At 40.9% G+C, this 14,273-nt stretch overlaps 1 protein-coding gene across 1 annotated transcript in view; it reads left to right on the top strand.

Moving 5' to 3' along the window:
• Nucleotides 1-11,626: 11,626 nt before the first annotated feature.
• Nucleotides 11,627-14,273, top strand: part of AGBL1 (AGBL carboxypeptidase 1) — a 995,991-nt gene continuing 993,344 nt past the window's right edge. Inside the window, exon 1 of the mRNA XM_069098544.1 lies at nucleotides 11,627-11,897. Within this exon, the coding sequence (XP_068954645.1) occupies nucleotides 11,847-11,897 (51 nt within the window). The 5' untranslated portion in view covers nucleotides 11,627-11,846. The remainder of the gene's footprint in view (nucleotides 11,898-14,273) is intronic.

Consider the following 14,273-nt stretch of genomic DNA (forward strand, 5'->3'; position numbering starts at 1 on the left):
TCCATCTCCTTTGTGAAGCCTTTCTTGACACCCTCATCTCTCTTGCTCTTTTCCTCTTTGAATTGGCTTGCATTTATTTATCTGTGCACATATCGTCTCCCCACTCCCTGCCCCGTGTAAGATGAGATCCCCAAGAGGAGGGACCATTTCATCTCTGTCTCATCCCGGGTGCCTAGCAGAGGGCTTGTCACCTAATATGTGCTTATTCATGTTTGTTGAATGAAACTGAGCTGTTCACAGGCAGATGAAAGATGGAAACAGAGGTATTTTTGTACCACACATACAGTTTAATGGAAATATTGGTTCTAAATTCAAAGAAGGGAGATACTATGTCTTTGGCATGTTCCCTGTAGCACCTAACAAATCATAGGTGCTCCAACAGGAGCATATCAATCACTTGGTTAATTAATCAGACTGCTAACTGCTAGTCTAGGTGCTTATTGCTCTAGATCAGTCAGCTTGGTAGAAGCTGCTGGGGACAAGGGTAGGCAGCATTAGCTGGCAAGGTTTTAATGCTTACACTGTAGAAATGTAGCCAAAGGCTGGGCACTAGGGCCTAGCCACACCAAGAGCTGGCTTTTGTGGGGCTTGCATAGATATTTGCTTGGGTATCAACATTTGAAACTGGTGAGGGGTGCACACCCAGAGGATGGAGGAAATAGGGCAGGCCTGATATGGAAGGAGGCAGGGCCAATTTCCTTACTGGTATAGATGAGATATGTGATGGTCAACAAGTTGGTCATTCTCAGATCCCTTAGATTGTCAGAAGTATGGAGGCTGCCTAATGGAGTGGTTTTAGGATATAACCGTATAACAGCTAGTGAGAGCCATCAACAGCTCTCCAAAGAGAGTGAGTCTTACTGAAGGAGTCTCTCTAAAATGTACCTATTGAAGTAGGCTTTATGGTGCTTTTCTAGCTAGAGTAGACTTTAGCATGGGGGATTGTAATGGCAAGAGCACTGGTTCTGGAGTCAGAGGACCTGGGTTCAAATTTGCCTTTGAATCCCATTACTTATGTGACTCTGTACCAATCATGAAATCTCCATGGACTTCAGTTTCTTCATTTGTAGAGGTGTGGGGGTGGGAATGGAACCCTCTTATCTCCCTTCCAGATCTAAAGAAATAATCCCATCATCTTTCCCCAAAGGGTTTCTTAAGTGATTTAACAGGTCTGTTAGTTCAGTTTCTTAAACTTTTGCCCAAAGATCTTAGAGTTGGAAGGCCAGATAATAGTTCTGGGAGTATATAAAGGCTTTCTGAACCCTTCTGGGGTTCAGTTTGGGGCTTAGTTTGCTTTGATTGGGTAAGAGGGATGAAGCCTTGGTACTTAGAGATTACTATGAACTGGGTTGGCTTCAAAAATTGGGAAGTGGGGAAAGGAAAGGAGACAGACAGTTTTATGATGGGATCTGTATGAGCTTGGGATCAAGAAAGTCTCCACACTTTCTTTCTTCCTATGATACCAAAATGGGTGTTCTTTATTGAAAGGCAAACTCTCCAATGATCCCTGCTACTTCCTTGTGACCCGAGCTCGTTATACACATTTGCAGCATATCATAATGGATATGGAATCATTGAGCCCTTGCATAAGCTGCCCTCTATGTCAGGAATGCATTTTCTCCTGCCTTCCACCTTCTATGATCTCTAGCTTCCATCAAGGCTCAGCTCATGAACTCTGTGGCAAAATGTCATCAAGTATTTGTTCAGCATCTACTCCATGCCATAGTGTTAAGAGATGCATCTGGAGATGCAAAGAAAAGTAAATCATCCTGGCTGACAAGAAGCTCAGTGTTTAATGGGAGAGACGGAGCAATTATGGGAAAGGCAGAAAGTGTGGAGATAATTGGCAGAGGGAAGGTACAAGTATTGAGGGGGATTGGGAAAGGCTCCTTGCAGAAGGTGAGAGTTTAGTGGGAATTTAGAGGAAACCAGAAGTTAGAGATGAGGGGGAAGAGCAGGCATAGGGAACAGCCAGTGGAAATACTTGAGTTGAGAGAAGGAACATGGTGTGCATTGAAGGTCACTGTCACCATATCATAGAGTATATGAGGGGGCTAAGATTCATGAAGACTAGAAAGGTAGGGAGGGATCAGGTTGTGAAAGGCATTAAAAGCCAAACAGATGAGTTCATATTTGATCTTGGAGATGAAACACTGGAGTTTATTGAATGGTGAGGGTTTGGGGAAAAAAGCAGGGAGGTGACACAGGCAAATCTGTTCTTTAGGAAGATCACTTTGACAGTTGAATAGAAGATGGAGTAGAGTGGGGAGAAACTTGAGACAGGGAGACCAAGAAAGTTATTGCTTTGGCAATTCTTATGGGAAAACCTTTCATGATCTCCCTGTATGTTTCTTCCTACTCGAATGCCTCCACTGCACCGCTAGATGAGATATGAAATTCCACTATTTGGGATAAATTCCTTTGGCTATTCTCAACCTTGTATTTGCAAAATGCCTTAAATATTTCAAATAGATTTCGTGTGACGCTTAAGGGCCAAAGTGGATTTTTTGGTGGCTCAAGTCCGAATCTAAATCTGGGTTTCTGAGGTTAAAGAAAGGATGATTATTAGTAGAAACAAGCTGCAGCATTTATTCTGTGAGTGTAGCCTCTGGTAAAATCTGAGACACTTCTCCACTTTCCTTTAGTAGCATGTCCTTCTACTGGTTGTATATGTGCCCTGTTTGGTTTTTAATCATAATATGTTGTGTTGCCAGTTCATTGCCTGTCTTGCCAATAGCTTGGACCAAGGCATAGTAGAATGTCCCTGACCTTTGGCCTTCATGTCTGATATCTCTATTTCCCCCCTGTGGGATCTGACCTGAAGGGCCCCTGCCCCTAGATTGCTTTGTTACCTGATACCTCTGCTTTAGGGCCTGGATGCCACGTGCCTTCTGGCTGGGCAAGCCACAAGGGGCCAATGAACATTCCTCACCTGTCAGCACTCCAGGTTTGGGGCACTGCAGGGCTTGCCTTGGCCCATCCAAAAGCACTTTATTAAACATCTTTGACAAGTGAGGGCCCAAAGTGGCTGCTTAGCAAAAAGGTCAGTTCTCTGGCTCACCATGACCAAGGATGCAGTGACCTCTGGGCTGCTGTTCCAGAGTCCTGTGACCTACACTGGTAAGTGTTTGTCCAAAAGAAAAGCTCTTTTGCAGTCGTTTGAGAACCTTAAAATGCTTAGGACCTTCTGATAGTTAAAAGAGGGACAAAAGGAAATTTAGAAATACCAAGAACTCTAGGAGACCTGAAGTGTGTATTTGTGTGTGTGCATGTGTGTATGTACATGTATGTGTACGTGTGTTTATGTGTGTATGTAAGGACAGTGGGGGTTAAGGAAGTAAGACTGTGATGAGGTGAAGGTCTAGGAGAAGGCTTTACTTTGATATTTGGACAGATACTTTCGTTAATAGGGTTACACATCCCACCATTACAGGCTTTAACCCCTCTATGCCTTCCCAACTTATTTCAGTCTTATCTGATCTGGAGATATTTTCTTTTTGAGGCTATTACCTTTCACCATTATTCCTATTTGTCTCTGAAGACAAAGAACCACACATTTCTTGGGGATGAGTCTCCTGCCACTTCCCAGGTTCATGAATGTCCCTTGATGTTCTTCTATCTTCGATTATACCAAGATGGATGTCCTTTACTGCAGACCTTTGAGGTCCCCGAGACCCTTTCACGATGCTCCCAAAATCAAAACAATTTTTATAATAATATAAAGATATTTTAATTTTTATTACAATAACTATTGATAGATAAACCCCCCTAAACAAAAGATCTTTGTGGTAATCTCAATTTTTAAGAGTGTAAAGGGGTCCCGACACCAAAAAACTTGAGGACCACTGCTCTACTGAAGGGAAATCTCTCCACTATTCCCCTTTAACTCAGTTCTGGGCCCAGCTCATCATGCACATGTATGTAGCATGGCATAGTCAATTTAGAGCTATCCTCAGAGTCAGGAACATCTGCATGGAACTCTCATATCCACACCCAGTGGCCATGTGACCTTGAACAAATGTCTTAACCTATCAATGCTCCATATTTGAGAGTCTTAGGGACTCTCTTCGGCCTAGGAGATGTGATATAGGACTGTTCTGCATTGTGATAAGCAACTACCCATACTGATGAAATCACAGGTCTGGTCATGCACACAATCACACATACATATACATGGATGTTCATTCTAGTCATATACAATGTGTGTATATAGGTAGATGCATGCATGCATGTATATATACAGATATAATCTATATACATATACAAATATATATTTTATTTTGTTTGATCATAGATGGAATAGTATGTTTGTATTTTGATATATCTTGGCTGGTATATATACATGCATACATATCACCCTACTCTGCATTTACAGCTCTGCTTGGTTTCAATTCCACAGAATAAGATGTCCTTCTCAAGATATGCTCATCACTTCTACACTCATCACCATACTGCTGACTCAAGCTCCAATTGGCACCCCCTTCCTCAGTCTCTTCTCCCTTCTAATTGGAGGGCTGGAGGGTAAAGCAAGGAATATGTCTGGACAGACTTCGGGAGATAGTGGAGGACAGAAAGGCATGCTGTGCTATGGTCCATAGGGTTAAGAAGAATCAGACATGACTGAATGAACAAACAACAGTAGGGTGGAGTACCAAACTGCTTCCCATGCTTACACTGTAGGGAAGAAACTGAGCTTTTCTGACTCACTCTGTTCAGCATTTGCTGCTGTTCCTGATTTCACCTCCATGGAACAAGATATGCCCTGGTCCCCTCCCCCCCTTTTGTTACTTCTATTATGTGTTTCTTCCTCTCTGTCCCCTTAGATTGTAAGATCCTTGAAGGCAGGGACCATCTTTATTTTTATTAATTACACCTCCAGTGCTTAGCACAGTGTCTGTCACATAATAGACACTTAATAAATGTTTAATGGATTGGATTGGATACACACACATATATGAATCTCTCTCTCTCTCTCCCTCCATCCCTCCTTTCTTTCTATTGGAATAAGCATTTATATAGCTCCTACTCTGTACCATCTGTGCTAAGTACTTCTGAAAAAACAAATATTATCTCATTTTATCCCTTCAAAAATACTGGGAAGTAGATGCTATTACTATCCCTATTTTACAATTGAGGAAACTGAGGCAAACAATGGTTACATGACTTGCCTGGATCACACAGTTAGTAAGTGACTATGGCTAGGTTTGTACTTGGGTCTTCTTGACTCCAGGTCTGGTGCTCTTTTATGCTGAGCTACCAGCAGCTCCAGTATTTTAAGGTTTGACAAGTAGTTCATATTTTTTAAAAAACATTTTTGGTCTTTATCAATTTGTTTGTTTACTTTTAGTTTACAAGATTCAGTTCCACAATCCCTCGAGTTTCAAAATTTCTCCCCTTCTTTCTCCTCCCTCCCCTCTCCCCCCATGGCGGCATGCAATCAAGTATAGGATCTGCTAATATTTTCACATTAGACATTAGTCAGGTTATAAAGAAGGATTTTAACAGATGGAATGAACAATGGGAAAGAGGCAACAAAACCAAACAAGAAAAAGAAAGAGAGCAGGTAGTTTGCTTCAATCTGCATTCAAACTCTGTTCTTTCTAGTTTTTTCTCTGAATGTAGACATCTCTCTCCATCATGAGTCTTTTGGAGTTCACTTATAACCTTGCATTGCTGAGAAGAGTCCAGTCCATCAAAGTTGGTTGTCACTTATACATTGTGTCTGTAATTGTGTACAATGTATTTCATATCTTATTTGTTATTCTCTATCACCCTGTGAAGGAAATGCCCTCCCCTCTCCCTGGTTTTTTTTTAATTTGTTACAGACGAGAAAACAAAACTGAAAGGGAGGTTCAGTAAATTGTTCAGGGTCTTATAGCTAATAAATGTTTGGTGAAGGATTTGAATCCAGCTCTTCCTGACTCTAATCTCCTTCACATTGCTGCGGATTTCACTGAGGAGGCTATGGTTCCATGAACACTATGTCATTTGTGAATGATGACATTCAAAAAATTGCATCCTCAGTAAGGAAGTCTTTTGTTCAGACTTTGATGGAAATATTCCATGATACACAGTGCATACCTTATTGAACGTTTTGCATAGTGTGGCCTCCTCACTATGATCCTGACATGATATGATGTGAGATGATATGATATGATGTAATAAATATCTGGCAATTTTAGCTATTTGCATTTTTAGCTGTATAGGTGGTTAGGATAATAATCTGCCCCTGCTCTACCTAGTTGCCATTGCAGAAGAGATGGTTCCTAGATACCTGGTATAGGGGGATTCCTTTTTTAAATGGAGTAGAATCCCATTAGTCTAGATATGTGGTTCCTGAGGTGTCATATCTACTTGATTAAAAGAGGTGACTGACTTTCTGTTCATTTAGAGGAGGCAGATTCCCTGAATTCCAAATAGCCTCATTTCACAAGGAGAACATCCCACAGAGATAGGCATTGCTTCATCTTTTGTGGGGTGAGAGTTGAGTTGTCTCTTTGGGTTCTGTTGCTAGCCACCTCCCTGACTATAGAACCCAGATTATTCCAAGAGAAAAAGAGATAGCAGGGGATGTGGAAGTATTTATCCTCCCAAGAGGAAAAGCAAAAGATAATACAGGCAACAGCAGCCACTTCTGATCATTATAGCTTATTGTGGGCGTGTTGTGCAATAACAGATGGTTAATATGTTGCTATGCTAGTCAGCCTTAACTCGCTTGGATCAGAACAGCCATGTGTAACCTCCATAGAGTGATGACAAAACTTTCAGAAAGCTTCTTGTTGGCAGGCTGCTTCTTGGGGTCTCCATGAAGGGTATAGTGAAGCCATATTGGTGGTTGCTGAAGATGCTTTTATTGTTCTCGAATTAGTCATAGGCAGAAGATATTTATTGTGCTTCAAAACCAAATTTCATCTCCTGTCTCTATGCTGTTTATAGGCCATCTCCCATGCCTAGAATGCCCTTGCTTCTCATCTCGGCCTCTTAGAAGTCTGAGTTTTCTTGAAAGCTCAGCTCAGGTGCCATATTCTGTTCAAAGTCTTCTTTGATGTTTCAATTTTTAGTGCTATCCTTCTTCTTAAGCCATTTGTATTTGTCTGTGTGCATGTCATATCTATATTCCCCCCAAACAGAATATAATGTCATGGTTCTGTCATATTTTTTTATATGTGTATTCCCCTTCATTCATGTTCCTTGAACAACTGTACTAATGTGGAACTATGAGTGCATTCTCCCACTAGTGATCTGGCAACCTATAAGAGAATATGAACCTGATTGGTATTTCTTTTTTTGCTTTTTGGAGGGGGGAAGGCAGGACAATTGGGGTTCAGTGACTTGCCCAAGGTCACATGGTTAGTAAGTGTTAAGTGTCCGAGGCTGGATTTGAACTCAGGTTCTCCTGATTCCAGAGCTAGTGCTCTATTCACTGTGCCACCTAGGGGCCCCTATGATGATTATTTCTTATCATCACTTAATTTGCTACACTGTTTCTTTTGCTTGGAACTGATGTATCATTTCTTATTATCTTGGTAGAAGTAAGCATTGGTGGGTACTTCTGAGTTATTGTTTAAAGGGGAGTGTGACCCACAGAGCTCCTTGAACCTGGGGTGGTTTTCTGTGTATTCATATGTTCTATATATAGGTAAAAAACCCAAACAATTGAGGTTCAGAAAAGAAGAGTGACTTGCCCATACGTAAAAGAATATCATATCAAGTAATAGTAACTTAAAGATGATAATATTTCATTTAGATAAGTATAGATCCCTTAGACTCCTTTTTAACTAATAAGTATAAAGATTTTTATAAATGTATGATAAATGTGGGTGACTGGTAAAGATTGCCATAATTTTTGCTTGCCTTGTACCTATCATCAAATTACACAAAAAACCTCTCTAATCTAAATACATTTTATGAACAAGAGTTAGCAATGAAAAGAAAGGTTTCCTTTTCACGGAATCAATTTAAATGCCTATTCTATGACAGTATTTGTTTAAAGACAACTATATACCTCCCTTTTCAAATGAAATCCTCCCTACTGTATCCACTTATTATTATTATTTAAAAATTTTGAAGTCCTGAAGTAGATTAAAACTGGCTATTTTGGCTTTCACTTAGAGAAGCTTGGTTGAACATATTGTTAGAGTTAACCTAAATTAGCATAGAAGAATCATGGGAGGGGTAGGTCAGAGATTCAGGTCCATAGGACCCAAAGCTTTCAGGCCAATAGATTACCTGCTATAACAGTGGGATGGGACAAGAAGTCAGAAGAGTGGGGGGATGAAAACCAGGGCTATGAAGGTTCAGAGAATTCTAAATACTGTAATCTTAGGAGATTAGAGCTAAGGTGGGGCATTAGAGATGACCAAGCCCTTTGTTTTAGAGATGAAGAAACCAAAGCTCAAAAAGTTAAGTGACTCAGTTATGGTCACATGGTTAACATAGATTTCAGAGCTAGAAATGGAACCCAGGCTTCCCAATTTCCAGTACAGCATTTCCTCTGTCTTGCTATGCTGTGTCTGTCTCCACATATATTAAATTGTAATAGTAAGAGTTATTTTTTTGGACCAGTCTTGTAGTTTCAATGAGGTAAGTTAACTCCTAGGGAGATACTTCCCTAACCAATGCAAATTGTCATCTTCTTTGTGATTTATAAATTTGGGGGACAGCCTGGGGAACTGAGGGATAATGTGACTTGCCTAGGGTCATGCAGATAGCAGGTTACAGAGGCTCTTGAACTTGTGTCTTCCTGACTCCATATGTCACTGATTCTGCTATTAGTCACAGTGATAAAAACTTCTATGTATGTTATGCCTTACAAGTTGCAAAGGGCTTGATATAGTATTTCACTTGATACACATAACTCCACAGATACCTTTGAATCAGAAGAACTGAGTACTATCATTACATTCCTCATGGATTTATTGTGAGGTATCTAGCTGTCTGGCTGCTTTATTATCTTTCTCATTGAAGGGGTTATTGTACTATCTTGCAAATAAGCATAAACAACTTCCACTCACCCAAAGCATTAAAACTCCTTCTGTGATGTGGTTTGAAGGGTGGAGCATGCCTGTCCCTCAAATCCCCAAATAATGGCCTATTAGGATGCCCTATATGTCTACCATTTGTATGACAAATGCATCACTAGTGATTATTTGAACTTCGGATTTTGACGGCTACTGTTATAAAGGAAATGTCATTTATAAGGTATTGCACATTAAGACACTAACACCTCAGAACAAATGAGTAAATCTTCCTTGGGGTATGGAGGAGATAGGACACAGAAAAGGTAAATTTTGATGGGAAACTTGGAAAGGTCTTAGGGTAAGTTTGGGATACTGGCAAGGGGTGTGTGTGTGTGTGTGTGTGTGTGTGTGTGTGTGTGTGTGTGTGTGTGGTATGGTGTGTGTGTGTGTGTGTGTGTGTTGGGGTAGAGCTTAATAGCCAGGGTTCAATAATCACTTTAATTCCATCCAACATTATTCTTTGTCTACTATGTGAAAGGCCTTGAGCTAAGGTACTGGTGCTTTTTCATACAAATATGAAATAAAGGACAGTCTCTGCCATTAAGGAGTTTATGATTTACTCAGAGGTTGAGTCAGAATATGATGAAGGTTATTGGAAGGATTAAATGGAGATGCAAGATTAAAGGCTTACTTCTAACTGAGAATGGGATAAGGGAGTGCTTCAAAGGACAAGTAGTCCCTGAGTTAGTTAGGTCTTAGAGGAAGAGAAAAAAATTGACAGCTAGAAATGTGGAGGTAGTACATTGTAGGCATGACTGAGGGTTTGTACAGATGTCCATATACAGTAAAGGGCAGGGATAGCTGTCTAGGAATAGCTCCTAGACCAATATGGCTGGAATGTAGAGGGTATAAAAGACAGTAGTGTGAAATAAAACTGGACACATAAATTGAAGTCATATTGTGCAAATGATGAGGCTCACTGAGGGCCATACAGAATGAGATCGTAAGACCATTTGCTTTGCCTACAAAGAATGAGCACAATTTTTATATCACTCAGAAAATGCTAATGTAGATGGAACTGTGGAATTGGGGCAAAGGTGTCTATTTTGCAGAACAAAAAAACTATTTTATCTATATGGTATCTGTGCTCTTGTCCTCTGTGGTTCCAACAAGCTGTCCCTCAGACACCTCAGAATTTGTAGAGAAAGGGGGCAAAAAATTTTATAAAAGTATAAGACCAATGGTAGCTGTTTTCCCTAATTTCAGATTACAGATAATTTTAGGAATTCTGATAAAGGGAGACAGAATTGTTGGTCTATGTTTGGGGTTTCTTCTTGTTTCTTCCCTCTTCTCGCCTCGTTCTTCTAAGAGGATGGAAGGGAATATAAGATTGGGGCTTCCCTCAAATGAAAATCAAAATGGGACGATTCAGAATTGTGAGTTCACTGCCCTTATTAAACCTTTGTTTCTGGAGCATTAAGGGATATCCTGCTAATGCATGGGTTTTGTCCTCCTTGGTAGAAACTCGAGCTGTCCTTGGAGCAAGAACAGGCACGTCTCAGTGATGCTAGAAACCCCAGGTATCAAAGGCTCTATCACCCAAGATTTCCTGACAGCAACAGATGATCTCCAAAAGCTGCTTCCTCCCACTATTCACTTTTTAGCTTCAAAGTAAACGTTTCTTCAGGATCTTGTAGCATTTGAGGCTTGCGATAATCAAGAAATTGAAATACCTTTGGTCTGAACCCTCAATAAGATTGTTGGGCTGCTGCTTGCTTGAAGTTTGGAGGTAGAGCAGTAGGGGTTTGAGTCCCTCACATAAGCCTAATTCCCCCCTAAATTCCTGCCTCTCACACTCACAAGGGAAGGAAGTTGATCTTAGGAGTACTCTTTAGGCAGACGACAGCCATTTTCTCTGGCTATGTGTAATTTAGCTGTCAAGCTCCATTTAGCTTGCCTCTGTAATTTCACAGAATTTTGCTTGGGAATCTACACTATGTAAATATATTTGATCAAAATATTCAAACTAAATGAACAGACTGGAACTCTCTGTATTGATCATCACTAAGTCTTTATGGTAAGAAGGGTATTGAGGCAGGTGAGTGGGTTTAGATAACATTTTAGCCCTGGGTAATCTTTATATACAAAGATGACAGCAGATACTAAATGGTTATGATGGATGTTTGATTTTCCTCAGAAAACTTTCTTCATATCTCCTGCTCACTTTGTCTCAATATGGGATGTTAGCCAGTGCTACTGGATATGGCACTATCTAATGTCCTTGCAAATAAACACTCCTGCCCCAAAGTTATGGCCGCCAATCCCATTCCTTTGCCCTACATTGCAACCCTGTTGTGTAAGGCCCTATAGATCTCCTGTTACATTAGAGCAGGCAGGAGACCAAAAAAAAAAATGGAGGGGAGGGGGAGAGAGAGTCTGCTTAGATCTCTTGGAAATAAATGGCTGGTCAGCTGGGAATGCCTGTCAGCCATCCAAGGTGGCTTCTTCTCTCGCTGGGTTCCATTGCAGTACTAGAGGTGAGTGACTCACTAGTGTTCCCTCCATCCCCACCCCCACCCCCAAATGCTGGGGCCTTTTCACAGGCCTGTCCTCTACCTAATCCCCCAGATTCTTTATATAGGAAACGAATCTCCCTTGTCACAGTGGGCAAGCCAGCAGGGAGTCGGGGGGCATTTATCTTTCCGCTGAGGTCTAGGGTTGCATTGCTGTGACTTTTAGCACTCAGCAACATGTGTGGATGAGATCTCTGTTCAGCTCCTACGAGGCCAGTGTCGAGGTCAGCTTGGCAGATTCCTTCCAAGCCAGACGATCGTCTGCAGATACTTTTCCAGATTTAGGGCAGGAGCTGGTGAATTGAGGATCAGGATGGCTGAACAAGAAACCAGTGGCCTGCAAGTCCTTCTCTCTACCCTTCAGGTAAGAAGAGTCTGAGTTCCTGAGAATGTTGGCTTGTTTTACAGTTCCCCTGGATAGCCCTGACTCACAGCCAAGTTCTTCTGCTCCCTTTCAGTGCCGTGAAACTCAGTTTGTGAATCGGTGGTAGAACATGAGTTGTCAGTTTCATTTCCCCACCTGGAACCTGACCTAAAGGATGCTTGGGTATTTAAATACTAAACTCAGTGATCCCAATGATTATTCTGCTTCCATGACTTACCTGCTGGGATTAGAGGTTTGAACTGAAATGATCAGATTGATGGCAGACAAGGAGAGGTGGGAGCAATAGCTTGATCAATAATGAAAGTGACCTGTCAAGACTGTCAGTGGGTCAGACATGAAACTTTTGGGGAATTTTCAGAGTCTCAGGAAGGAAAGGTAAGGGGCTGAGAGAGCAAGGGTGGGTCATGTGTCTAGATGAGTCTACTGGCTTTCAAAGGTAAGTTTTCTTAACCTGAATCAGAGAATTGCAGAGCTAAAAGGGAGAATATATGGATGACCCAAGGTCACAAGGTAGTGCCCAGAGTTTTCAGGAAATTCGCAGTGTAAGAAAAAGACCCTAATCTCTAGATGTATTCAGGTACTTAGGATTATCTGCAGAGCTATAACTAGAAATTTTTGTGTCTGAGGCAAGTATCATAAGACCCCCATTGGGGGCAAGTGGCGTGAAACACAGTTTCTTGCTTCTTAGGAAAACTACTTTAAGGTGGGCAGGGGGAGAACCGAAGAAGAACTCATCTCTGTTAGAACTGCCAGCAGGCCATCTGGTAAACTTCCTGTTTAAGCTGATTATTTTTGTAAACTAGGTGCTAAGCTCAAATACTTCTATGCTTCTGAAGCTCTGCAAGGGTTGTCAGTATGCTCTAAATTTAGGTCCTATAAGGCAAAGTCCTAGTCTCCCCACCCTAGTTATAGCTCTGACCATCTGATTCAAATTTCAGGCCCTCTTTGGCTCAATATTCTGAGCTTCTTGCCTATTTTCTTACTTCTTAATTCTAACAAATCACAGCAAAACCTCAGTCACTCAAAGTCCACCTAACTAATAATTAAAGAACGGCATTTTCCTTTACGTTATATTTGACGATAAAAGACAAGCATGATATCTGAGATTTAGCTTAAAAATGACCAAAATATATTCAAGAAACTCTTCTACATTCCTCTCTACCACACCCCACCCCCTTCACCCATACATACATCCATGGACACCCCACACTCACCTTCCCAGAGATGTCCTGGGAGGGAGTACAGATCCATACAGATCTTCTATGACTTCTCCCCCTCAGAGGTTCTGAGAAAACATTAAATTATCTTTCTAGATGAATATCCCCAACATTCTTCAAATTTAAACCCATCTTCTTGCATCAGTCACACTAAAATAACATTTACTGCAATTTATTATACCAGGAAGCTAGCAGATCTTGGGCTCTCTCAGAGTTCATTGTGGGTCTATGAGGACTTTGGATTCTCTTGAACAGAGTGCTACTTATGATGTAGCAATGAGTTCCCCTTCTTGGGACTAGGCATTGAAAAGAAAAAGTTAAAGAAAATGAGAGAGTAAATGAAAACAAGAAAAGAAGGCTCCTCAACAGGACAGTTTATAGCAAAAGCATTTTACTTTTTAGCCTGAGTCTAAGTCTGTCTCTGTTGCCCACAATTATATGCATAATAAACCTCTATACAGCCTTCATACATTTGGGGAAAAAGAGAAAAGTATTTATTCCCTTTTTCCTACTTTAATTGCATGGAATGTTTAATCTGGAAAAAAAAGGCCTTAGAGCTCCCTTGGTCTAATCCCTTCCTTATATAGGTGAGGAAAATGAGATTAAGGGAGAAGATTTACCTAAAGTCACACAACTTGTGTGACCCTGGGCAAGTCACTTAACCTTGTTTGCTTTAGTTTCCTCATCTGTAAAATAAGCTGGAGAAAGAACTGGCAAACCACTCCAGTATCTTTGCCAAGAATACCCCCAGTGGGGTCATGAAGAGTTGTACATGACTGAAAATGACTCAATGAAAACATCAATATACTAGGCATTGCACTAAGTGGAAAGAACACAAAGAAAAAAAAATCTTGTTTTCAAGAAGCATTAGTAGAAGTACTAGCAGGGAGAGCAAAATGTAATTAGCCTAGAAAGGTAACATGGAGACAAGTTGTGGAGGGCTCTAAATGCCAAACAAAGGAGATGGGATTTTATTCTAAGTGCAGTAGAAAGCCCTTGAAGGTTCTTCACCAGGGAAATGATTGGATCAGACCTTTGCTTTAAGAATATCAATTGGTTAGCTATGTGGAGGATGGGTTGGTTGAAGAGGGATGAGCCTGGAAGCAGGAAAACTTATCAGGAGTCTATTTCAGTAGTC

This window comes from Petaurus breviceps, unplaced genomic scaffold, assembly GCF_028583685.1.
Source record: "Petaurus breviceps papuanus isolate PSGF00001 unplaced genomic scaffold, PetGlider_PUasm1.0 37, whole genome shotgun sequence".
Classification (NCBI taxonomy): domain Eukaryota; kingdom Metazoa; phylum Chordata; class Mammalia; order Diprotodontia; family Petauridae; genus Petaurus; species Petaurus breviceps.